General features: G+C 33.6%; 1 protein-coding gene across 2 annotated transcripts; it reads left to right on the top strand.

Annotated features, from left to right (window-relative positions):
- The first annotated feature begins 849 nt into the window (after window positions 1-849).
- On the top strand, window positions 850-27,550 carry LOC149791505 (uncharacterized). Of its 2 annotated transcripts, XM_089970030.1 has the most exons (14): window positions 850-1,300; window positions 2,696-3,226; window positions 5,637-5,957; window positions 10,918-10,953; window positions 12,316-12,428; window positions 14,127-14,191; window positions 15,744-15,904; window positions 16,887-17,001; window positions 18,255-18,271; window positions 18,664-18,796; window positions 19,482-19,681; window positions 21,167-21,219; window positions 22,266-22,316; window positions 26,906-27,550. In XM_089970030.1, the coding sequence occupies exons 1-14, from the start codon at window positions 1,090-1,092 to the stop codon at window positions 26,921-26,923; spliced, it is 2,025 nt and encodes a 674-aa protein (XP_089826156.1). In that variant the 5' UTR covers window positions 850-1,089; the 3' UTR covers window positions 26,924-27,550. The 2 variants fall into 2 exon arrangements, with proteins under 2 accessions (XP_089826156.1, XP_089826157.1); XM_089970031.1 differs by lacking the exon at window positions 2,696-3,226 and having other exon boundaries at window positions 852-1,300.
- Window positions 27,551-27,624: the final 74 nt, after the last annotated feature.

The raw sequence follows: 27,624 nt of genomic DNA on the forward strand, positions 1-27,624 counted from the left end.
TCGAAATCTAACAATTGCTCTTATACTTATATATGAAATGAAAAATTACTCAGTACCTACACATGTACATGAGACGAACGTTTCCTCTCTTCTTCTTCATACCCTAGAGGACCGCTCGGTTGGCTTAGTGGTTTGAGCGTCAACCTCGGATTGGGCAGGTCGTGGGTTCGAACGCCATCCGTGTCATAAAAAAGGCTTACAAAAATCCTACTAACAACTGCCGTCTTTGGCCCTCATCAGTAAGAGCTTAGTTCTCGGAGTGGTGGGCCTTGTGTAAGAATGATGTCACTGTGTGGGACATTCTTCTACAAGCCTGTGGCGTGATGGCCCATTTCTAGAGATTACAATATACTGCCACACTGGCGACATCGTAGCGATATGACTAAAAATTGTCAAAGTTACGTTAAAGATCCAACTCACACAGACAAACATTCATAAACTGGAGAATAGAGTTCATTATTTGCCCGAGAGAAGTTAGAAAGATGGTTAAATAATGTGCGCAATTATGCTTGACTTGCCTCTATATTTGGTTTAAATGTCCTATCGTTACATGAAGTTGGAATTAAGTCGAACGTTAATTTGTAATGATGTATGTGATATTCTAAATTTTGCAAATCGCTCCAACTAGTAGAACCAAATGGGTATTTATTGTCGTAAGTTCCTACATTCGGTTTTTTCAACTAATTAAATTAGCAATAAATATGTATTGGATAATGTTCTTGTGAAGTAAATGTGGTGGTAGATAAGTGCCAATTTACGGTCTCTTTTACAGCTTCTACAAGTACAGCAACGACAACGACCATCCAAAGCAGTTCTACACCAATAATGGGGCAAGAAACTTCAAGTACGAGCGAGACATCTACTTTAATATTGTCAACCACATCTTTCTCTACAACGATCAGTACCAGTCCAGTAAGTGTATCGGTTGAGGCCACCGGCACTTCTATCGCACAAGCTAGTAGCACTTTGGCGGCAACATCTAGTGCAACTGCTACCACTGCTGATACGACAAGATCGATACCTGTAGGTACCATTTCAGGGTCTATAACGCCAACCATTACGCCTACTTTGGAATCCACAACAAGCTTGATGTATAGCTCATCTCCAGCATTAACGATATCTGAGAGTCAGACAACAATTGTGCCTTCAAGTCCAAGTGTTCTACAGACTGCAAGTACATTTGCGACAGCCACTACATCTGGTACGTCTGCAATACTAACAGAAACATTGATCCGTAGTTCCGAGGCCACATCGTCGACTCAAGGGACTCCAATTACTACTGCATATATTTCCTCAACAGGTAGGTTAACTCGTTTCTATCCCACAGACATTCAAGTGCAATGTACACTATTTTATACGATCACTATGAGAGGTATGTATTATGCCCATTCAGATCTTCTTTTTAACATATGATGGAAACGCCGTTTTGTCAATAGACGAGATTTCTGCGGTCTCATGTAATGGCGATAAATCTACTTGAGCTACTGAGTAAAGACCTACTCAAGTCTTACGAGTTGAAGAAAACTATTGCAAGCACACAAACATATAACAGGATTTAAAACTTCGTCAGCCAGCAAATTAGTTGTTTGTGTAAGGTAAGACGTGGGAAAGGATAATTCTCAGAGCAAATGTATTCAGATTGAATCAGACTTTAGGGGTACACTCTGTTTATTATTTTTGTCCCATGGCATTGGTCATGGAGCCATGAAAATATATATTCGTGATGGCAATAATAACTTAGGGCTTCTACATCTTGATCAGCAGATATAAACGTAAAATGAATATTCTGAATATTTTGTAGGAAAATTATATTATAAGATAGAATGTTGATATCGTAGGACCCGAAATTGGTTTGCAATATTGGTCACATGCAGGAGAAGAAATTGGTCTGCTTGAAAAATACACTATTACGACCTTAAGTCGTATTCGTCTTAAAGTGTTCGAAATCAGACAACTGTTCTTATACTTATATATCAAATTAAAATTTATTCAGTATTTGCACTTGTACATGAGACGGACGTTTCCTCTCTTCTTCTTCATGCACTTGAGGACGGCTCGGTTGGCCTAGTGGTTTGAGCGTCAGCGTCGTATTTGGTAATGTTTGGGTTCGATCCCCGTCCATGTAAGAAAACTTCTTACATAAATCCTACTTATAGCTGCTTTGTTTGGCGCTCTTAATTAAGAGCTTAGTGTTCGGACTGGTGGGCCTTGTGTAAGAATAATGTGACTGTGTGGGACATTCTTCTGCAAGCCAGCGGGATGATGACCCATTTCTAGAGATTACAATAAACTCCCACACTCCCGACATCGTACCGACATGACTAAAAATTGTCAAAGTTACGTTAAAAATCCAACTCACACAGACAAACACTCATAAACTAGAGAAATTGAGTTCATGATTTGCCCGAGATAAGTCAGAAAGATCGTTACATAAAGTGCGCAATTATGCTTGAATTGCGTCTATATTTGGTTTAAATGTCCTATCGTTTCATGAAGTTCAAATTAAGTCGAACGTTAATTTGTAATGATGTAAGTGCTATTTGAAATTTTGCAAATCTTTCCCACCAGCAGAAACAAATGGGTATTTATTGTCGTACGGTTCTACATTGACTTTTTTGAAACTTGAATTAGCAATATATATTTATAGTAGTAAATGTGATGTTAGATAAGTGCCAATTGACCGTCGCATTTACAGCTTCTACAAGTACAACAACGACATCGACCATCCAAAGCAGTTCTACACCAATAATGGGGCAAGAAACTTCAAGTACGAGCCAGAAATCTTCGTTAACATTGTCAACCACTTCTTTTTCTACAACGATCAGTACCAGTCCAGTAAATATATCGGCTGAGGCCACCGGCACTTCTATCGCACAAGCTAGTAGCACATTGGCGGCAACATCTAGTGCAACCTTTGCTACCACTGCTGATTCTACAACCACGAACTTTTTAGGTACCATTTCAGAGTCTGTGACGGCAACCATTACTCCTACTTTGGGATCCACAACAAGCTTGATGTATAGCTCATCTCCAGCATTAACGATATCTGAGAGTCAGACAACAATCCTGCCTTCAAGTACAAGTGTGCTACAGACTGCAAGTACATTTGCGACAGCCACTGCATCTGGTACGTCTGCAATACTAACAGAAACATCGATCCGTATTTCCGAGTCCACATCGTCGACTCAAGGGACTCCAAGTTCTAATGCAGATATTTCCTCAACAGGTTGGTTTACTTGTTTTTAACCCACAGAACGTCAAGTGCAATGTACAATATTTTATACAATCACTATGAGAGGTATTTATTATGCCCATTCAGATCATTTTTTTAACATATGATGGAAACGTCGTTTTGTCAATACACGAGATTTCTGCGGTCTCATGTAATGGCGATAAATTTACTTGAGCGATTGCGTAAAGACCTACTCAAGTCTTACAAGCTGAAGAAAACTATTGCAAGAACTCAAACCTATAACAGGATATAAAACTTCGTCAGCCAGCAAATTAGTTGTTTGTAGTAAGGTAAGACGTTGGAAATGATAATCACTATAGCAAATGTACCCAGATTGAATCAGACTTCAGGGGCACACTCTGTTTATTTTTGTTTAGCCGTATGGGATTATTCATGGAGCCATCAAAATATATATTCGTGATGGTAATAATAACGTATGGCTTCTACATCTACATCAACAGATATAAACGTAGAATGAATATCCTGAATATTTTGTAGGAAAATTATAAGATAGAATGTTGATATCATTGCTCCCGAAACTGGTTTGCAATATTAGTCAAATGCAGGAGAAGAAATGGGTTTAGTTGAAAGTTACACTATTTTCCTTACATCGTATAAAGTGTTCGAAATCTAACAGTTTTTCTGATACTTATATATGAAATGAAAAAATATTCAGTATCTATACTTGTACGTGAGACGGACGTTTCCTCTCTTCTTCATACACTAGAGGACCGCTCGGTTGGCCTAGTGGTTTGAGCGTCCGCCTCGGATTCTGGAGGTCGTGTGTTCGATCCCCGTCCGTGTCATAAAAATGGCTATCAAAAATCCTACTAACAACTGCTTCCCTTGTGCTCTTCATTAAGAGCTTTGTGTTCGGACTAGCTGGCCTTGTGTAAGAATAATGTGACTGTGTGGGACATTCTTCTACAAGCCTGTGGCGTGATGCCCCATTTCTAGAGATTACTATATACTGCCACACTGGCGACATCGTAGCGATATGACTAAAAATAAGCTAACCAAACCATATGTGCTAGTATGAATTGCGACTGAAAATATAGACACTATTTATTATTTGTTTCGTTGGACATTGCCCATGAGTCCTTGATATCATTGACTCAGATGATTCAATGCACTATTGCAGACATATATTCTACTGGTTAGTTTACCCCTTCGCACGCCATTGATTTTACATTTAGAGTCTTGGGTTTATCTACAGACTTATGATTAGTGCATTTCGTATGTCACATTCAGGATTTTGTTTTAAAATTCACATATTCGTGAGCCACGCTTTTCTTTCCTTTTAGTATTATTTGATTGAATTCGTGAATTTTTCCGGACACGCTCATTAATAATAGTATATTTTGAAAATGGTAATGCTGTCTTTGAATATAGTTTTGATATAAAGATACCTCGTAACGTTGATGTTATGAGTGTTTTGGGATTTTTTATTAAAAGTTTTATTTTAAGTTCCCGTCTGCCTCTGTTCCTATGTGTTGTATATGTTTATAAGTTCCATATATATCTTGCAATTTATTATTATCAGCAATATATATATATATATATATATATATATATATATATATATATATATATATATATATATATATATTATTGAACGTTTTGAACGTTATATATATAATCTTACACACGTGAAGGGTATTTTCTTGAAGGATCTTTAATGTAGTTTTAATGTAAGCTATTTTGTTTTGCATGGCACATTGTAGGTATGAAAAGTACCAATTCATTTGGAAATAAAAATATATTTGTGTCCATGGGTAAAGTGTTAAACTCAAAAGGAAGTTCCTTCACAAATGAATGTTGATATCGCCCTGCCACATTAGCATGAGACAAACACTTTCTTAAAGACCTCTGTGTTGGTATTGTTAATGGTAAACATAAAGTCATGAATGTGTCAGAGAACGAACTTGCACGCTATTTTCATTCTTAAAAGATAATCTTTCAATTACAGCACGCAACAGTCAAAAACGTAACATACCTTGTAAATTAGAAAATTACAATACACGTAGATTACGGAAATATATTACGAGCGTTTGAAAGTTAGGACAATGCACTTAGAAACTCTGAATGTATGTGAAAACAAAGACCAAACAAAACGTTCAATAATTTGTCTTACCTGAAGAAGAAAATCAGATAGTGAAATATCTTATCTGAATTTGTAGATAAGTTACACAGAAGTTTGAAGAAACGTTCAGAAGCGAAAATGTGTGTTCCTTGATATTATTCCTATCTTAAGATCGAAGGAGTCATTTCAGAATTAGGTGTAAGTTTTTAATAATATATTATTGTCAGCAGGCTGTATGAGCTTCGCAGTTTCGGCCTTCGTTTTTATCTACCCAATGTTATCAGTTCATCAATGTTTCTCTTTTTATTGTTCGTCTGACAGAGCCCACAATAGTCAGAAGCACGACCATGTCCTCAAGCACTAATATCTTTGAATCAACGAAAATATCTACTACACCTCTGACAACTGCAAGCACGGTAACAGCGGGATCAACGACAACCAGTTCCACTACCATGACATCCACAAAGCCACAAACAGCAAGCACCACTATGGTATACAATACGTCTACTGTACAACCGACAAACTTTACCATTCCACCCGTTACCCCAAGCAATACCCAAGCAGAGACATCAACAACCAGCAGCGTACAACCTGGCACTACGACCGTTAGCACCACGCAGGGAACTACGAGTGATCCAAAAGGTATTCATGGAGATACTCATATGTCGAAATATTTAATATCTTTAGGACATTTCACACGTGGGTGTGCGTCGGAGGCTTAACTACATCTGTAATATTACAAAACATATAAACGGTATCTTCTGGAATATTTTGAACCTGGCTTCAATGTAGGGTATTTGAAATTGTTCTTCACTTAATGGGATTGAAAAGAGTAAATCTTGTAACAAAAGCAAATAAGGATATACGTGTTGTATAAGGAACTTATCGACTGAATAGGAAGTACCGTGGCAATTCAATGTTTAAATCATCCTGAACTGTTGGTGTCGACAACAACCCTTTGTTACATTCTTCTTTGTAGCCTTTGTAACGGACCTTATCACTTAAGAAATTGAATTCCAAAAAAAGCGTTTTGTGATTAGCAATCGTGCTTGAAAACATTTTTCGAAATAAGCATCATGAAAAATAAAGAAATTGACTTTTGTCAATGAAATTTGAAATAAAGAACACAGAGTATTTGCATGCTATGTTTGTGATAACGTTTGAGAGCTTCTACAAACCCTTGCGATAAATATTAATGCACCGATGTAGTGAAGAAAAATATAATACAAACGTAACCCCTGAAAAGAGAGAAAACAAGCTAACACGAATACTATAAGAAGACTTAAAACCGGGACACAATACTATTGCTTAGAAAACATGGCAGAAGCACAAAGGCTGAAGGTAGACTATCCAATGAATATATGCAAAACTTCACTGGATCATATGATACTGACTTTTCTATGTACAACTAATATAGTTTTGTATTCGCCATAACATGAACATGTTCGTAATATAAAGACACATGTGGTTCATGCAAACACTGCGTTGATAACATGCTAAATTAACAGTTCAAAGTTAAAAAGACATAGTTCAGAATTCGTATTCTTTGAGCGAACTTTTACTTTGGCTCCTCCATCCTAATTCTTATCATGCTAAATATACTGTTTTGATGCCAACTATCATCACATAATGAAATAAGACCTTCAGAACAACAACATTTTCAAGAATGTTATATTTCAATGGTCTTTGGGTAACAAAAACGAGAAAATTTCAATAATTATAACAAACGTCATCAATTAATGTTTTCACTGAATATAAAAGTGAAAATATAATCGGAACTTAACAATATTTTAAATTAAATGCCAAATAAACTCAAAAGTTATAACAAAAGTGCAATATAATATAAATTATTCAGAGAGAATTCCAGTGGTGATCCAAATAAATCCCAATCTTGGATATTTTAGAATAGTTTGGTACAATCCAGAAAATCCTTGAATGAATTCACAACAATTCGAGGATAATGATATAGTCTTGATAGGATCAATAATCGCTTTTGCATTCAATGAATAATTTGCATAAACAAATCCTTTGAAATTATAATTAAAGACAACCGAACGACTGATTCAACTACAGGTTTTAACATAGAAATACATATGTCTTACTCAAGCAAAATTATATAGAAATCCATTTGCCCTGTGTCGCAGTATTCATTTTCTGAAAATATTATGTTAACTTATGGGAAATTCATCCAGACTGTAAATAAGGTCGAGTCTAATTGCTGAGACTGAATAAACCTGACAAACAGCAGATAGGTCATTTATTTTCAAACTGAAAACTAATGTCCTGAACTGAAATCCAAGCAAACTTGTTTACATAAAATTCCATAAGACCGAATCCCTCCCCTCAATTATGGACAAAGATTAATGACACAATAAAAATTAAATATGCATAACAGAATGATAACATTTCCATTTTAGCATGCATCATTCATAGAAGCAACAAACCGTACCAATTTGGAAACTGTACTCAGCAAGAAGGGTTTAGTAATTGGATCCACCGTTTGAAAGAAAATATCTTTAAAATAAGTTCGTATCAGCGAACGTGTGGGAAACTAGTTTTCTTTATATGCATGTGAACTGCTTGCGAATTTATGTCTTCCCTTAAAATGAAAAGATGAGTTGTCAAACCTGCCACTTGCAAGAAGTAATTTATACTGTGCAATTTTCAAGCCATTGAGTCAAAGTATACTCTGTGTAAGTACAATATATATAATGAGACTCAGAGTTGAATTTGTTTAACTCACAATCGTAGTTTTGGAATTTTGTTCATGGTGGAATCCATCATAGCTACAAATAGTTCGGTGTTTTAGAGGGAAATACAATTAACCCATCATGATACATCTGATTGACTTCCGCTGTTGAATTTCATGAACGTGCAGAGGACGTTAGGAACGTCAAGCATTTTCGATTCGGGTCGGGTACTTCACCTAGCGTTGGGAAAAACCTGTAGATATTTGAAAGTTCGGAAACAGCGGCTTGGAAAATGTGATTAGGTAGAAAGAAAGAACATATAATGAGTGCATTAATATTAGTTTGTTTTTCCTCAAAATTAGAAATTGGGATGAAAGCATATGTGCATTTGTAGTATCATTGCCGTGAAGTGTGCAGGAAAGCTCAGACTTTAAACTGACCACTCCTTGAACAAATACCTATGTAAGATATCATAACTCAGTTATTATGAATTTTCAAAGGCTTCAGAGAATGTTGTATGTCTATAGAAAATGTTATTGCCAAGAAGATATATTCATTTCGCAACTTGGAGGCTCTGATAAATGTCAGCAGTTAATAATTTGTAATATTGATTTTGGTCTATCAAAGCCTACAACTACCAATAACACGATGATATTCCAAAGCAATACAATTTTGTTTTAGTGCTGCTAATAATCGCAAGCAAATTAAGGACGTCACAAAAGGCAACCAATTTCAAGATATCCACCGTTATCTGCGCCGATCATTTTATGGAAAAAAAAGCACGTTTTGTTGTTCTCAAGATGCCATTTTAAAGGAGCACGGAAAGCTCGGATCACTGAGGATAAATTGTTTGTATTACCTTTTCATAATTAAAATATGACGTTTCATTATAGCATACAACACTCACTAAGATAGCACACCTTATCAATTGGAATAATTAAATTAGCATTAAGTGTTTAGTGATTTGTTCCCCTGGCTGAAAACACATGCTTTTTATGTAACCATATATCAGGAAAATGTAGAATTCGATAATTGTTTGATAGAGACGCAATAGCTGCGTATGTAAACTGAAAATAGCACGAGATAATTTCATCATTGTAATGTTTTTGTCGTTGCAAATACGAATCCTTGTTTAAGACGAAACATATATTCAGCTTTGAAAACGTGTGACTCTGGTGCATGCCTAAAGGTCAATGCTATCCTTACAGTTCTTTATCGCTTAGAATCATTGGTTGCAATAGACAGGAAATAAAATCAGTCCTCACATATTCGTCTAGATGATCATTTTGTACTTCAAATGTATCCTGATGAATGTAGAAAAATGCGGTTAGGAAGGATGAGAATAGAAAGAAAGAAGACCATAAGTGGATTGGTTTGTGTTAATTCAAAAAAAATAATCTTGCGACAATGGCTTAATGTGCAAAATATTTACACTGAAGTGGGAAGAAAACGCAGAATAATAAGCTCCGTGAATTGATTAATATCTCAAAAACGGAAACAGAGATAGCGATTTATGGATGTTAAGCCTATTTTGTATGTTCTTCCTTATCTGGAAAACACATTAGTACCCAAGCTATATATTTATTTGCGAATTTGGACTTCTATTCATCTCCATTCAGTGTGATATATTTGTCAATATATAAGTCGTATTGTTGGGCAGAGAGAGCCCACATCAACCACGACGATGAGTATAGTCAGAACAACACAAGAGATGACACTTTCCAATAACAACCTTTAAGTGTATTTGCTTTTACAGGTTTTATGGCATTTGTTCAATGTATTTACATTATAGAACAAGATGAAACTGTTTAGTAAAATATTCAAGGGTTGACACAATTTTTAAAGTAATTTCTCCTTCTAGCTGACAAGGAAATTGAACAAGCCTGAAGCAACAGTGACACAAAAATTGAACAAACCCTGGTACAGTCTGAATCAATAATGACGGGAGAATCGAACAAATTTGTTACATTCTGACTCATCAATGACTAATGCGGAATGTGCAATGCTGGAAAAGTTTATATTGTAGAATAGATGCCGAGTTTTACCATTGTTTATCTCTCTTTAGTACATTTAGTTTAGTTATGCATATTTGTCACTATTTGGGAATTATTGTTCCATGAACACATTTTTAAAGTCTTTTCATCTTTGTATAATATGTTTCATTCTATTAAGAAGCAAATAAAGTCTGTTCCATTTATACATACTTGATACCTAGGGAAGGTAGTTTTTAAAACAATATATGCCAGGGTGCTTAGAATTTACAGAGGTCATATTAAAATGATAAAGAAATTCTAAATTAAATCTTAAAGTGAGTACCCCACTTAGAAAATGCGTTTATTTGGTCCCATGTATGTTTTAATGGAACAGACCTAAAATACTAAGCATCTCTTTTTAGTTTTACCAAAATAGTTAAATAATGATAAATTCATCCATCTCCATAAACAGAAACGTTTATGTCCACATTGCTGCGGAAAACATAATGGTTCACATGAATGACTTTTTTGAGCATATACAAGCTTTCTTCAACAAAGTTTGTCCTATTTCAGCTGAGTAGCATGATGACACTTTCCTGTCTTCACTCTCCTTCAGTTTCAAGTGGACAGAGCATTAAGTTCCTAGATAGGCCGAAATATAATATCTTATTCTGCCGTAAATGACTTACATTGCAGATAAATTGTTGCAGACCTTTGTTGAAAATGAAAAGTTTATGGTAACTTATATTACCTTTTTTAATTGCTGTATACTTCTCCATTAAATATAGCACTACATATTTATTTCTGAAGTAAAAAAGATTAAGAAATGCAGAACAGATATTTGTATATCAAAGTTTTGTGGACGGGGAAAAGAGGGATCTATGTATGTATGCAAGCTTAAATAAAAAAAGAGATGTCTAATTTTTTTTTTCTTTTTAGGCCCAACAATCACAACAACACAACAACCTGTTCCAAGTAAGTTTGTCTATTATATAATGTTATAGTAGGTATATTTTCCGTATTACTGATATTTATTAACATTTAAGTACAAGAATATTATTGATAGTTTATCTTGTTTGGTTTGCTGTTAAGCCTATTTTCCCATTAACTTGATTTCGCCTATTAACCTATGCATTATATGCATTCTACTATTTTCAGGTAAGCAGTGTTAAATTATATAACACTGTCTAGTCTGTCTGGTACAAGAAAGTAGGATTTCAGAAGCTGTTGAATTCCACACAGGACTAGCACATAGCTAAGCACTCTCCAGCAAATTAGGGGACATAGTATCTTAATTGATAGAATTGATAGATGTGTGCACTGTAATAAACGGGACACAAGGACACATTGCTTTCCACATGTCCATAAATAACAATCACAAAATGTGTTACTACATCCTGAACAGCCATGGACGTATTTTCAGTAAAGAAATATATATATTATGCATTTTATGCAGAAAGTGTTTATCAAATTCTTTGCTTGAAGATAACAACTATCCAAAGGGAAACCATAGATAAAGTGTCCATGTAAATATGATCTACTTTCCTACTTCACAGCACCTCATAGATCAGATTAAAACGTTAACTTTGTATAGCTAACCTGTCTTAAAGATATATGTTGAATTTGTTTCTACCAGCTCTAGCCAACAGTAAATGGAGGCATTAAAATGATCACTACAAAATTGGCATTCTGTGAGTTTAAACTGAGCTTTTTCATTTACAAGGAAATGAAGAAATGAAAAATGAAAGTTTGAAATTCTTAAATTTAATTCCTTCTTCGTAACAATTTTTATAGTGGTTATTGCCTTCATGCGTGCTAGAGTCATTTGAAAATCTTAGTCAAGCTTTTGGATACTGTTTTTATTTTGGTATTGTCAAATATCATGAATTCTGAGTGTTTTTGTTGTCATATATAGACTGGGGAATTAGGCAGCTTTGCCACTTGAAATCCATTCACCTGTATCCATGCTGTGACCCACAACAAGTTCAAGATCATTTGAAAATCTAGATCAAGTTTTTAGATAGATAAGCGTCTTCATGGATGCAATTTCCAAAACCTGAATGGACATATATAATTGGATGCTTTGATATTGACACAAGGTCAAGGTTGCTTTAAATTCTTTGTTTTCAATTAAGGTCTATGTATTGTCATATGTCCTAAACACAGAATTTGTAGAAAGTACTGCACTTTTTAATTTATGCATTCCTACCTTCCTTCCTTCCTCTTCCAGAACCCTCAAGTCATTATCATGGTATTTAAAACTTAAGATATAAGTATAAGATAAGAATATACCATGCCTTGAAATCTCATATATACATTTTTTCCTTTTTCTTTTAGTTGGCCAAAAGATCATTAAGACAATCATTTCTCTGAATTTTACATTCAGAGTAGCTGAAAATTTGGAAGATTTAGCAACGTATGAGAATTATAGCGTTGCAGCTTTCAATGTTGTAAGTATTGTTGATTACCTGTTTTTTCCATAATGTTTAGATTATCTTGCAGATTTAAATTTGGCACCAAATAACAGGAAATACATTTATCCTTTTCAAGTCAATTGCAATATATAACCTATTTACAAACACATAAACCATCTAGAACATTTTCCAAGCTGATTTTGATTTGTCAGATATTTTCTTGTTGATTAAAGTATTTTAGTAAGCTAATCCAATAGGGTGAATTTTGGAAACTGACAAAATGTTTGTTAATTTAGTTGTCATGTTATTTCACCTTAATCATTATTAATTAATAAATGTGTAAACAGATCAAAATAATTATTTGAAATCAGGGTCAGATGTGCTAGCTTTTGTTGGTGTTAATCGCACACATGTGTTATTGACGATAAAATGCTGAAGAAATGGAGCTAAATGCCTTCATCAAGTACATGCTGTAATAGCTACCTCTGACTAGACTTAGCTGAAATTGAACCCGTGACGCTTTGATTACAAGTCTGATGCTCTACCAACTGAGTTAACAAGCCTCCCTTTATCAGGGCTTAGTTGCTTTCTTCTCTTAGGTAACTAAATACTAGAGTCCTCATTGAATATTGAGATGGTTGGGACTTGAAGGAAAAGAAAAGAGGGTAGAGATAAATTATATATAAATTATATATATATATATATATATATATATATATATATATATATATATATATATATATATATATATATATATATATATTACCTCACCTGTAAACCAGATGCAAGTAACACTACAGTGTTGGTGGTGTAGTTGTAATTATTAGTTTTTAGTCATCAGCCTATTGATTTGCATTTAACTTCATATTATCTTCACTATGTATGGACAAGGATGAACCTTAAGGATAAATTTCTAAAAATGATACTACCTGCATCAGGAAGAGTAAGTAAAATGTATCTTCTTCTCGTATTTCAGGTCTTTTGTTTTGCTTCATCCTCATTTTGGCAAAACATAGTGCAGAGTGACCTAATTACAATCCCCACTGATATATTGTTGATAGATATCTTTCATTTCAGGACTTGTATTCGTTATTATGAAATGTAGAGAGAAGGTACTACCTTTTCATGCTGTATTGATCTTACAAAATACAGGGAAACCCTAGAATAACAGGCTTCATAAAACGTGAATTCAGGGTTAGCATAGTCTTGTCATTGTTTCTGAAACTTTGCAATAATTTATCCAATGTCCTGAAGTTGAAGAAATATTTAGTGCCTCAATATAGCATTTATTAATGTAACACTTTGGCAAGATGATTTATATTTTTGCAGAAACATTACTTCTCTTTTCATTTTGTTTACTTTTGCACCATGTTAGCTCCTTGAAATGATGACATTTTTTAATGAGATCCACTGAGACAAGCAAGATGAAACTTTCTGCAGAATTGTTTGTTTTTTTTGTTACCCCAATATGTCAAGGCTTTTTCATTAAAACAACCATTGGACCCAGGGAAGGTACTTTTAAAGCAGTGTACTCACCCATATGTGCAATTTATAATTTTCTATGATTTGAATATGAATTATGAAATCAACGTACCCTTGCATATATTATAAAAAACAAATGCCTTCCCTGGGTACCATGTATGTTTAACTGGAACAGTCCTCAGGAATGAGATGAGTAGTACAAAAATCCTCACCATAGAATCATTTCTTTTATGTTTCTTTATTTTTCTTTAGTTGACGTCTTACTATAAAGAAAAGCTGGGAGGTAATTTTATTAGAGTCAACATTATAAGAATAAGGTGAGTCGATCTTCATTTTGCTCATTTACTTTGACAAATTTCACCCAAATGTACATTCTTTTAAATATTATAGTTGCATAATGATGGAAGATGATACAATGCATGTAGCAATTATCCTACATTTCTGCTTTATAATTTGGTAACTTTAATGTGATTTATGGTTACAAAAATCAAAAGTATATCAGCAGTAGGTGATTTAAAACACATGTTATTAGAATGAGAGAATAATTACTTAACAAATATCAAGAATTAAGCCGATGAGTTTTTATTTTGATGGTAAGGATATGTTTAATTATTGGGTCTTTAGTGAAATAAACCTTGAACATACATGTAATATTCTAATGTTTATGTGACCTTAAAGTATGGTCATCTGTTTACTTATGCTATTGAATAATGCAGCTTTTATATTTGTTTAACTATACAGTCTAGAGAAATATTTCCCTCAAAAATCTTTTCACCACATAATAGGATAAAAGGAAAATAATACATCAGCAAGAAAATCCAGGAAATGATATCCGGTCCATAATGGGAACATGATTGAATAATATAGACAGTGATTTCCAGCCAAGCGTTTGATCATTAATTACAAAACATGGCCTTAACAACCTTCCTATACACACTGTAGCACATAAAACTGTAACTCTATATTACAAGCTGTCGGTACCCTTGCCTCAGGGAAAAAATCAAGTCTCAGTCAACTGGGTATCATTATAAATAATCCACGCACAAGCCATGTTTTCATATATTGTACTCTAAACAGATTTGGTACACAGTTTTGTAGTGAAGTTTAAAATGCAGAAAAAAGGTGTGAACTTTAGATCGATCAAATGAAAACTATTAAGTTATCAATTCAAGGCATCATGATGCATTGATCCTGCCTACAAACCCCATTCCCAATACATAATATAATACAATGGCATGTGGCAAGTATTACATCTGAACATCGCAAAATGGTGCCACAAGGGCTGTGTAAATAATGGTTACATATTATTATCTGGAAGTTGCTGGAGGGTTTGTAACAGGTACAAGAGTTGATGCCGCATTGGCTGGATTTAAGGGTATTTCTGTTCCTACATGATTATTGGACAGACTTAGCTGTGATGGTGAGAGGCCTCCCTCATTTTGACATCCCAATGGATATAATTATCCCAATGTGTTTAAACATATCTTTCAGCCCTGTAAGCATTTGCACATCCTTTTATCTTCAATTGTGATGATTTTTATTGCTAGGATTCCAGCTGTACCTGTACGTGTGGTTGAAAATCATCTATTTTGATTGAAGATCAGGTATCTATCAATTCAGCTGGCCATGGCCAGATAACATTCCTGATAGACAAATAATAAGCAGTTTCAATGTCATGGAATACTGAAATGATCAAACGTTACAGATATCCTACCACCTAGTGGTCCTTCCATCCACTGGTCTTTCGTCAGATTTTGGGGGGGGGGGGACTGCATCTAGTGAATGACCTGTTACCATGAGGTAGAAACACAAACTGTCAATTTTTACCTCCAAAGACCAGTTTGCTAACAAGTTAGCTTTCATTTCCAGGAAGGGTAGTATCATTATTGACTTCTCCGTGGTGATGAAAGACATAACGGCAGCTGACATAGCATTAGCAAAGGCTAATTTAGCTCTGGCTCAAGGTGAACCAATATTACTGGAAGGACAATATGTTAATACCCAAAATTTGACTGTTGAGGGCAAACAAGGTGAGAGTCAAATACTAATATTAGATGAATATACATCATTCTGCAATAGTTTTATTTCTGTTTCTTCTTCCATAGGCTTGACAAGGAAATGGCAGAAACTTTATCATCCTGTCAGTCCTATATAGTGGCTGCATATATATATATATATATATATATATATATATATATATATCTGTGTATAATCTTGTATATCTGGGTTATGTTATCACAAAAGCTGTTGCAGTTATGATCTGTCCTCATGGGAAGGGCTATACTTTTGGATGATGAAACTGTACGAACAGCTCTTGGGGACACATAAAATAATACTTAATGCAAACTATTGGATTGTGCGTTTTTTGCCATGAAACAGTGTTACAAAGGCAATAATTGTGGTTACTATCGTTCTTGTAGATGCATGAATTATTTAATTGATCCGATTATATATCCTACAATCTGTCAACATATACTTGTCTTTTGCATGAACTTTTTTATTGAGCATTATTTGTCATAATTAAAACAAATATTGTTTACAAATTGTTAATTATCAGTATTGGAAGTTAAGGCTGAAAACGAGGACCAGACTGTTGTCCCTCACGAACAAAATCTTTTTGATTCTTCATATTCATGGTGTGTAGCAGCCATAAAAATTCTCCATCGAATTTTGTGAATCACAACTAAATTTAAATTCATGATTACAGTATATGTCTTCCTAATTATTTGCCTGTTTACTGTGAAATCACTTTTTTACTGGGTACCAATTTCAATTGTTTCAAACAGGGATTGCACCTGGCAAAATGTGACTCATCAGTGATCACTTTGGTAACTTCTGAATCTACCACTAAAATTGACATTTTTATACAATCACACAAACTGTGACCCATATGAGTCAATACAGTAAAAATACTTATGTATCTTCTATGACAGTATATACATTCAGACAATTTAACATGCTTCTATGAAAATAGTTGAATAATCTATCATTCTTTGGTGTTATGCATTTCAGTCCCAGCAGATGCTAATTCTGATGATCAACTGTGCGTATTATACGTCGCCAACATTGGAGGAAGCTGCCCTTCTAATTATGAATGTGTCGTGTCAAGTGCAAAACCAGACTGTCAGTAAGTGGTTGATACTTAATTTTCATTTTTGTTATTGTTGTTGTAGGGTTTAACGCCATTTGTCAGCACACGATAGGCTATACATGGGGGCCAGTATTAATGGTGGAGGAAGAACCCCGGAAAACTCCGGAAAAACCACCGACCCACGAGAAGCTACTAGCAAGCTGTCTCACATACCCACATTAGCCGAATCCGAGACTTGAGCCCACTCAGAGTTGATATGGCAGTGATGCGTAACGGAGAGCGCTTTAGACCACTCGGCCACTCGGGACCCATACCTTAATTTTCATTGTTCATGTTCATATTTATTGTTGAAGTGATTTTTGAGGAAAAAGTGAGAGAATTTGATTCTGTCTGTAAACGAGTTAATTGATATTGTCGTAAGTTTGTTTCGTCATTTAGCTTGGATACTGCTTTAAACAGACTTTAAATGCACTATTTTTATCATCTGTTGTATAATTAAATGTAATTTTGATTTCTTAGCAAATCATTAGTGCCATTAATGCTAAAATTCTGTCTGAAAGTTTTTGAAAGTCTTAAACCTCATAGATTGGTATATAGATAAACTGCATTCTGCAGACCTGTATCTTGTATGAAAATATGTGGGTATGATTTTCTTGGTAACAATGGCAGCAGTAACATAATCATTATTAATTTCAGATGTATTTTTAAAGTTGAACACTGTTTTCTTATTCCTGTAAATCGTGTATATGGAGTACACATTATTGCCTCTGTAGCATTGCTTTCCTGTTCCTGAAAGTCGTGCATAGCAAGTACACAGTATTACATATGCAGCACTGTTTTGTTTACTTGAAATTTGTGCATAGGGAGTAGATACTACTTGCATATGTAACTTGTTTCTGTATTCCACAAAGTTGTGCGTATGGAGTACACATTATTGCATTTGTAGCATTAGACTGGATTGTAATGTATTGTAGAACCAGTGTTACAAATGTTTCTTCTCATCTCTTATAGAGTTTAGATTCATCCACTGGGTTGGTGTAAAACTATCAAGGGGATCATCTAATGTGGTCTTTATGATTTGTTTGACTGTAACAGCATTTTAATATTTTTATTCATATACAAATTTGATGTGTTGAAAATGGATTTTCTAACTGGTGTTTATATGAAGTGGCAGTTTAATTTGCTGTAGCATGTGTGCATTCAGGTGATATCACTTGGAAATGAATTACTGTGATAAGTCAGAAGGCAATTAAAATACAATGATATGGATTTTTTTATTTCTGTTCCAGGCCAAGAAAGACTTCAGGTATGAATCTTATCTTTTATATTTGTTTCTTACTTTAAATGTTACATTATACATAATTCATCACATTTTTTCAAGTGAAAATCAGATTAGGTTTTGTGAAAATATTTTTCTTTCTCAAGTTTCCACTCTTTGCAAGAAATGTAAGGCAGGTTTCCAATGCTCATTTTTAATCTTATGCTGTTATGTTTTCTTGACTGAATGCATTATTTTGTCAGTTAGCTCTTTGATTTATGCATGATTACGTGAACACTATTATTATGGTGTCAGTAGAGTATTTCTATTCTTTTATTATTAGTAGTGTTATCATGATTATTTAAAATATTATTATTATTAAATATTATTATTATTATTATTATTATTATTATTATTATTATTATTATTATTATTTACAGATAATTTTAACCTGGTGGTAGGCCTGGGTGTTGGAATACCACTGTTCTTCCTGTGCTGTCTCATAATAGTTGTCATTATAGTTTATGTCAGGAGAGCCAAAAAATGGAAACCTTCACATGAAGATCTTGAGAGGTTAAATTATTCAGCAAGTTATATATATATATATATATATATATATATATATATATATATATATATATATATATATATATATATATATATATATATATATATAGTTTATGATTTAATGAACATTGTTTATGACAAAATAATTACTGAATAGTTATGCAGCTAGGAATAGAAACTGAAATCACTATCATAGTAAATGAATGCATTTTGAACTTGATATGCATCATATTTATCTAGTTATTATAGGATGTATCCATGACAACAAAATGTACATTTCCATATGATTAGAATCAACATTAAGTAAAATTGTCATGCATTACATCATTCCATTACCATTAGGTACTTGCTAGGACGCGGCAGAATTTACATTCAATCAGTTATGATCACACAAGTATTGTGTATTAAATTATGTCTTATGTTTTCCTTCCATTTCATTATTATTTGTTGATGATACAAATTTGTGTGGATTTTATGGGTCATGTAAATTTTATCACCAAGCACGACTGCCTTTAGCAGAATTTCTGTCTATTAAACAAATCTGTGCAATGATCAAAATGCTGTTTTATTGCTGAACCACAAACGTTGATGCTATTAATAATGAAAAGCATAACAGCAACTCCTTTATCATTCCTTTTTCTGTTGCGAATTATTTCCAAAGTTACATATGAACTTTTATATTGATTTGTAGAACATCAATGAGTCAGGGATTCTTCCCATCTATGATACCTACAAAGATATCAAGTTGGGGACACAGTGGTGGGCCATTCTATGGCCCTCAGGTTTGGGAGGAAGACTCAAGTGCATCTAACTCCAGCAACAACAGCAGACATAAGCATAGTAGAAACATACACCATGACCTTGAAAACATGTACCAGGGAGGAATGAATGGTATGGATATTGGATAATATTTTCCTCATTTATATGATCTTGATCAGATGTGCGTATCACGTTTATGGTAGCAAATGCAGCGGCAGTGTTGTTGCTGTAAGTTGGAGGAGAATCTGGGAAAACCCCAGAAAGAACCACCAACCCACGAGAAGCTACTGGCAAGCGTTCTCACATAACCACATTGCCCAAATCCAATGCTCGAACCTTCGCAGACAGAGGTGAGATGGCATGCATCCGTAACGGGGAGCGTTTTAGACCACTCGGCTGCTCTTCTCCCTATCATTGTTGTCAAAATAATAATATATTTGTGTTAAGGTCTTTGCAAACAGGGTTAAGTCATAAGCATGTTGTCACACAGGCGAGATTAAGGTTAAACACAGGTGAGCTACTACTGAGTGTCATGAAATGCATGTTAAATTTTAACTTTCCTAGACTTAAGTGCTATTTGCTTTTGCAAGATTTTCAATTAAAGTTTTGAAAGTCATATACCTTCTTCAGTGGAATTATATTGATACATGCTTGGGGGGTGCATCCTGGTTTATTATGTATATTTGGCTACGATGGCTGTATTGACAGTAGCAATTACAAAAATATTAATTAATGTTGTCAGAAGTCATATACCTTGTTAGGTTTTTTATTAAGCTGATACCTTTGGTGTAATACTACCATACACCTAATGTTTGTACTGTGGTGTACTTTGAGGTTTCTTTCTTGCCAGCTTAAAAACAATGTTCTCTAATTATAATAGCATTCAGAAGTTAGACATCTTTTTCAACAAAACCGTCGTATAATCATAAGTTATATGCCTTGTTGAAAAAACATTAATTGCCTTACTGTCTACGTCTTGTTAGGGTTGGCAGGTCTACCTTGTTCCATATAATCCTTGTTTACCCATAGGTTTTACACCTTGTTGTACAGAATGCTTGTTAAGACATATGTTTGACACCATGACCACATAACCTTCGTAAGTAACATGCTACGTACACTGTACAATGAAATCCTTGTCTAGATATGTCTCACACTTTGTCCAAAAATCCATTGTTTAAAAACAGGCAAAATACCCTTTCCCATGACATCCTTGTCTAGGCATGGGTTTTATATCTTGTTCTACCGAGCCCTTGTTTAGACACAGTTTAGACACCTTGTTCGTGACATTCTTGTTTATACACAGGTCAGACACATTGTTCCATAAAACCTTTGTTGCTTTAACCTACATACTCTGGAAATTGTTTTATATTTGTATTATGTTCTAAGTCAAATTTTCGCAGCATGATTGATTCATTATCAGCAAATAGTACAGATTTGTCATCATTATTATAAAGTCACGTTTCCAATACAAAATTACAATGGGACTAATATTGTTTAGGAATTCAAAGGTTATTTTATTCTCATACTTAGAATTTAAGATTCTGGTCTTAATTTTTGTACAGACTTTTCATGTGAACAAATATCATACAGTTCCTGTATATTTCTTTTGATTTGTAGCATATGACAATCAGAGAGCATCCAATTTTTCATGGGATTTCATGTATGAAGAGGTGAGTTCTTTCATTACATTAGCAATAATATACAGTACGATTAAAATATTAGGCATATCATTGCATTAATTCCTTGGAATAAATGAAGAAAAGAAACAAATTATATCCAAGCCGTAATAACATTTATTCATAAACTAATAAAAAGAATATCTTTGCATCATCAAACAAAGTTTGTGTCCAAACAACCTTTCTGCACGCAGTTTTCGTATTTTACAATATCCTTAAATTTGGACGTTTTATCATTCATTTTCTATTATCACCTTTGTACAGTTGTTATATTTCATGTCGCAACTTTGCATCCCATAGCATGCATTGCTCATTTATTGTTCAAAATATCGAAATATATACAAACGTTTTCATGCAAGTACTGTCTTTGCATTGCTCTAAGAAGTGGAACAATTTCAGTCGTGAAACTCAGTTACTGTCTAAAGTATAATAAACGTTACTTCTCTTCCTAAATCTTAACACCACATCATCATAGGTCTGAAATTTATTATGTTGCCTTAGAAATCGAGAAAATTCATATTAAATTAGTATTACCTTTGCATATTCAGAAATTAATTTGGATCTAACCATTCTGATGGGTTACAAGCTTTTTGCTGGTGATCTTGGAGATGAGACCGTTATATTTATCAGTTGTTTATATATAAGCCCATTCAAAAATGAGTTCAATAAAGTTTGAACCTTTAAGTGTAGTTGTTTTGCGTATTGATAGGAGCCACTCACAACATAATCTGCATATATATTGATAACATAATTACAGTTTCTCTGTGACCATTGTTGAAAATTTGTTTTATAACATTACAAACTATGCAGAAAAAATAGCTTAACGTTTAGGCTCCACTGCCTATATAAAGCTCATGTTTAACTCATCTCTGTAAAATATTCTGGTTTAATTCAGACAGTTCTCATTCTTTATAATTGTATGTACTTATACATTACTGTTTTATAATTGAATGTGATTTGCTTTACATATTTATTTTGTAAATTAATTGTATTTCTTTCTTCACAACTGCAGTTGAATGTTTTTTCTTTCACGATTTCAGTATAAAATTAAAAGACCACAGCATGACACGAAGCCTAACCCAATGTTTGGGGTATGTATTGAGATAAATACAGCAAACTTTGTTGTTACTCAGTAAAGCTGGCTTTTATAAATATTAGGCATAGTTTGCTGAACATTGGGAAAGTTACCTTGCTGACATTAATTGCTTCTGGAAATATGAAAAAGATCTGTTCATTTCTCTTTACCGGTAATACTCTAGCAAAAGTAACGATATGTTACATATGGCATTTTATTTTGAAAAAAACAAAATCATCATATTTGGTATAGTATAAGTGTATTTGGTACAGTATAAACATCATATTGTTTGCCGTATTAACATCACATATGATATCATATAAATATCATACTTAAACCTCTTGATGCTCATATACAGACTTTTTCGAAGTTGGATCCTGTTGAGACTGGTCAGCTGATGCCAGGATAATGTGACTGGGTGGGACATGATGTTACATGTCTGCGGCATGATGCCCCAGTGTTATATATCACTATAAACTGTCACACTGTAGACATCGTATCGATATTACTGCAAAATTGTTATGCTACGTTACAAATCTAAATCACACACACACACACACACACACACACACACCGTTTTATATGCTCTTATATTTTGTATTTAAGAACTTGATCATGAACTGTTGACCCAATTCTTTGGCTGCACGTCAAGAACATTATGGTGTATACATTATGTCTTTTAAATGCAGAACATAACAATAAATTAAACTTGGTTTTGGACCGCTCCGGTCGACTAGTGGTTAAAACGTTCGCCTCAGATGTGGGAGGTTGCAGGTTTGAATTCCGGTAGAGTCCAATCAAAGTCATATGAAAATGATATTGACAGCTGCTTCGCTAGGCACTAAGCAGTAAAAGGTAAGTATTAGGAATGTAGGGTTGGTCAGCCTGGTGTCAGGATGTGACTGGATGGAACATGACGTCCCAGTGCTAGATATCAGTATAAACTGCCATACTGCAGACTTCATAGCAATACGACTGAGAAATTGTTAGGGTTATGTTAAACGTCCAACACATACATAAGCTTAGTTTGATTTGAAATAAACATAAAAGGAGATATATGAATGAATATACAAGTTACCACTCAGTAATGAATCAGGTTGAGTTGGACTGAAACAGAAGTTGTGAGTGCACTGTATAACTAGTAATGAATCAGGGTGAGCAGGACTGAAACAGAAAGTTCAATTGTACAACAAGTTGTGAGTGCACTGTATAATAAAATATATCAGTGGCATATCCGTGATAACGTCATAACAGGCGTGATTTTTTAATTGACCTGTATAAAGCAGGATATTGGCATTTTAAAACTTATGGTTATGGCCATCTATCCATCAGTTTTGTCTATATTCATCCATCCTTTTGTCTATCTACATGCCTGCATGCATGCATCCTTTGTCTATCTACATATCTGTAAATACATCTGTCCTTTTGTAAATATATGTCTGTATCCATCTGTCCTTGTCTCTATCTATATGTCTATACATCTAGCTGTCCTTTTTTAAATATATAGGCCTGTATCCATTTGTCCTTTTGTCTATATGTCTGTATCGATCGGTCACTTTGTCTATCTATATATATTTATGTATCCATCGATCCTTTTGTATATCGATATGGCTGTATCCATCTGTCCTTTCGTCTATTTATATGTATGGATATCCATTGGTCATTTGTCTATCTTTATGTCTGAATCCATCTGTCATTTTGTCTATGTATATGCCTGTAAATCCATAGGTCCATTGTCTCTCTATTTGTCTGTATATATATCAGTCCTTTGTATATGTATATGTCTGTATCCATCTGTCCTTTGTCTATCTCGAAGTCTGTATATTCATTAGTCCTTTGTCTTTATGACTGTATATCCATTGGTCCTTTGTCTATCTATATGTATCTATCCATCCGTCCTTTTGATTGTCTATATGTCTCTATATCCATCGGTCATGTGTCTATCTGTTTGTCTTTTTATCCATCTACCTATCCTTTTGTATATCAATATGTTCATATATCCATCTGTCATTTTGTCTATTTATATGTATGTATATCAACTGGTCTTTTGTCTATCTATATGTCTGTATCCATCCGTCTTTTTGTCTGTCTATATGTCTCTATATCCATCGGTCATGTGTCTATCTGTTTGGCTTATATCCATCTATCTATCCTTTTGTATATCAATATGTTTCTATATCCATCTGTCATTTTGTCTATTTATATGTCTGTATATCCATCTGAACTTTTATCTATTTATATGTATGTATATCTACTTATATATATATATATATATATATATATATATATATATATATATATATATATATATATATATATATATATATATAATATAGGTAATATTAATATTTTAAAAAAAATGTTGAAACTCCTAAAAATTTCTTTTTTTGTCCTCATTTATAATGAAAGGCAAGGTTTTAATGTGTAGTTTCAATTTAAAACTAAAATTATATATATGATCTGAGCATTGGTTTTCAGGAATTGTATTTTACACTAGTATGGATTTTTGAGAGTTGTTGTATTTTCAAGCGTAGAGTACAATTATTTTCAGACTTTTTTGTCAACAGGGTTCGATAACAAAACAAGCAAACATTCTGAATTTATTCTCCTTTTAAATAACCATTCTGCATTTTATTTACTACATAGATTGTGAAGATGTTTCGTATGAGTCAAAGGGGCGTAACTTTTTGTATTAATTCTATAAATAAAGCCGTTTTAAATATATTACTCGTCACAACGGAAATATTTTGTAATTGAATCCACATCTTTTTAAACTTTGAGTCAGTTGTTATGTACATTTTGTATTTTTGAATCAATTACTATTCAACAGAATGGTTGAGTATTAAGGTAGTTTTGATACAAATTCATCCTGTGGTTGACATTTATAGTTTATATCTTCTTTCGAGGCAAATTATTGTATATATTTACTTTAAAACAAAGATCCTGATCCGTCATATCATGTTGCACCTGCATATCAGTGTCTGTATTGTTTTGTTCTACTGATTGCTCGTAACAAGTCACTTACCCGGCTATGCCGTTACATTATGCGACGGCATACCTAGATATTTGCAGCTTGCAGTTTGATTCGCATTATAAGTGAGCGAATATGGCCGTTCTTGTTGTTTTGTTTTCTCAATCAGTATATACGAAATAAAATGATAATACTTTACAAGCTTTTAACATCCAGAGTACCAACGTTTCAGAAAGTTTATTTATTGTTTAATATTTCTTTTGCACTTCAGAATAATGTACTGATCTGCTTTACTCATAAAGGTGTGATACTGCAATATGATACCATTTCTACAGACATGGGAAATAGGTGGAGATAGAAAAGGGTCTTTCTAATATTCATGTGTTTACTTTGATTATATGAAACTTGAAAAATGTTGTTCCATATTAACAGATTCTTCAGGCATGGCAGACCTGCCACACTAATATGGTTTCTATGTTCTGTTGCAGAAAGTAATCTTTTATATCATGTACATCTGTGGAAAGTTTGCATGGTGTATGTGATTTAAATATGTATTTCTTACCTTGGTATGTCTTGTTGATATGAATAGCTCAATTAGTGAAAGGCAACCATGGAAAGCAAGCATCAATTTTTATTAGACCTAATCATGGTAATAACCTGGCCAAATTCATTGAGATAAGCATGCAATTTAAATGTATTGATATTCTTGATATTTACCAAGGGTGGATACCTGATTGTACAGGTATATTGTTTCTCTTCAAAACATTAGTTAGACACATGGTATTTATTGTAAAGCCAACACTATCTGTTTTAGAAATGTTTACTTGGATAATTTCAGCCAGGTTAAAGCTGGAAAGAATAAATATACCAACATATGCCAAGGTGTGATAAACAGACTGGTCTCTTACGTTCATGTTTACATTCGAGGATTGTTAGCTGCTTTTCCCGTTGTCGAGAACTATGGTTGTTCATTCTCTTTCGCAAACTGATTGTATCGGATAAAAAAGACCTAATATTGATTGTGAGACTTTTTTAACCAACAAAAATTAAGCAATGATTAGAACACATACTTGTGTGCTGATAGGTTCCCATAAAATCATGATCTTTAGAGCCGTGTTAGCAGCTGATGTATCTGATAAAGCATTGATCATCAACCATACGTGGTGGTAGGTTCCAAGAAAATCATGATCAAATGGATTTTAATAATTGATTTGTCTCATAAGGCATGCTGGGATTGAAACAAGTCAGTGCTGTTCGGTTCCCATAAAAGCATGATGTTCAAAGCTGTAATATCAGCTGATTTGTCTCATTAAGCATTGAAGCAGCATCAATGGGTGGCGGTAGGTTCCCAGAAAATCATGACGTTCAAGTTGAGTTTAGTAATCGATTTTTGTTGCGAAGCATGCTGTGATTGAGACATGTGAGATTAAGACAGATACAATTGTTTTTTACCTTTTACCAAAATATTTGTGCACCTATTAATGATGTGCGTGTATGTATTACTTCACGCAGTGATTATTTCCTTTAGGCTGCCATTATACATTAGTTTCTCGTTTCTCGAAACTATGTTTAACATATAATATTAACGTTTCATTTTTAGTCTCATGACAATTTGTTCTTTTATTTTATTACAGAGGGAATCAGCATCCTAGAAGGAAACAATAAGATGTTTCAATTCTTTGCTGCCAAACTCGAACATCTCAAGGATAGTTGCATAAAACAGACTACATGGAATACGTTATGTTTGTCAAAACAGCAGGAAATACAAAGTGTGTCATTCAATCTTGTGTTTAATAAGTGGTTTTTATTATTTTACTTTTGGAGCAAAAGGTATTCAACATTTTCCTTATATAATTCACTTGAAATTTGTCCTTTCATAAAACATGTTCAATGATTTATTTTCTTTTATTTATCTTATAATTTAGTCATGAAATTCCTTAATTTGTGTCTGATTTAACAAGAACAATTTGTACTGTATTTCTTAATTTGTATCTGATTTAACAAACACGATTTATATAGTGGTGCAGTTTATAATGCTGAAAATGTACATGACTTCATTTTAGGGCAACAAATCAACACAATAGATAATGGGGACCATATATTACTGGTCAGTACAATGGATTGTTTAGAGAGATTAAAACATATTTTTTAATTAATATGCCACATCTGCATATATATATATATATATATATATATATATATATATATATATATATATATATATATAGTTATATAGTTATGAAGTTTTATACTTACTTACAAATAAAGTGAGATGTTTATGTATGTTTCTTTTCTTTCAAAATATTTGCACATGGCTGAATATTGTATACATGTAAACCTCATGTTTTCCTCC

The sequence above is a fragment of the Sinohyriopsis cumingii genome, chromosome 9 (assembly GCF_028554795.1).
Source record: "Sinohyriopsis cumingii isolate HCF-2022 chromosome 9, ASM2855479v2, whole genome shotgun sequence".
NCBI lineage: Eukaryota > Metazoa > Mollusca > Bivalvia > Unionida > Unionidae > Sinohyriopsis > Sinohyriopsis cumingii.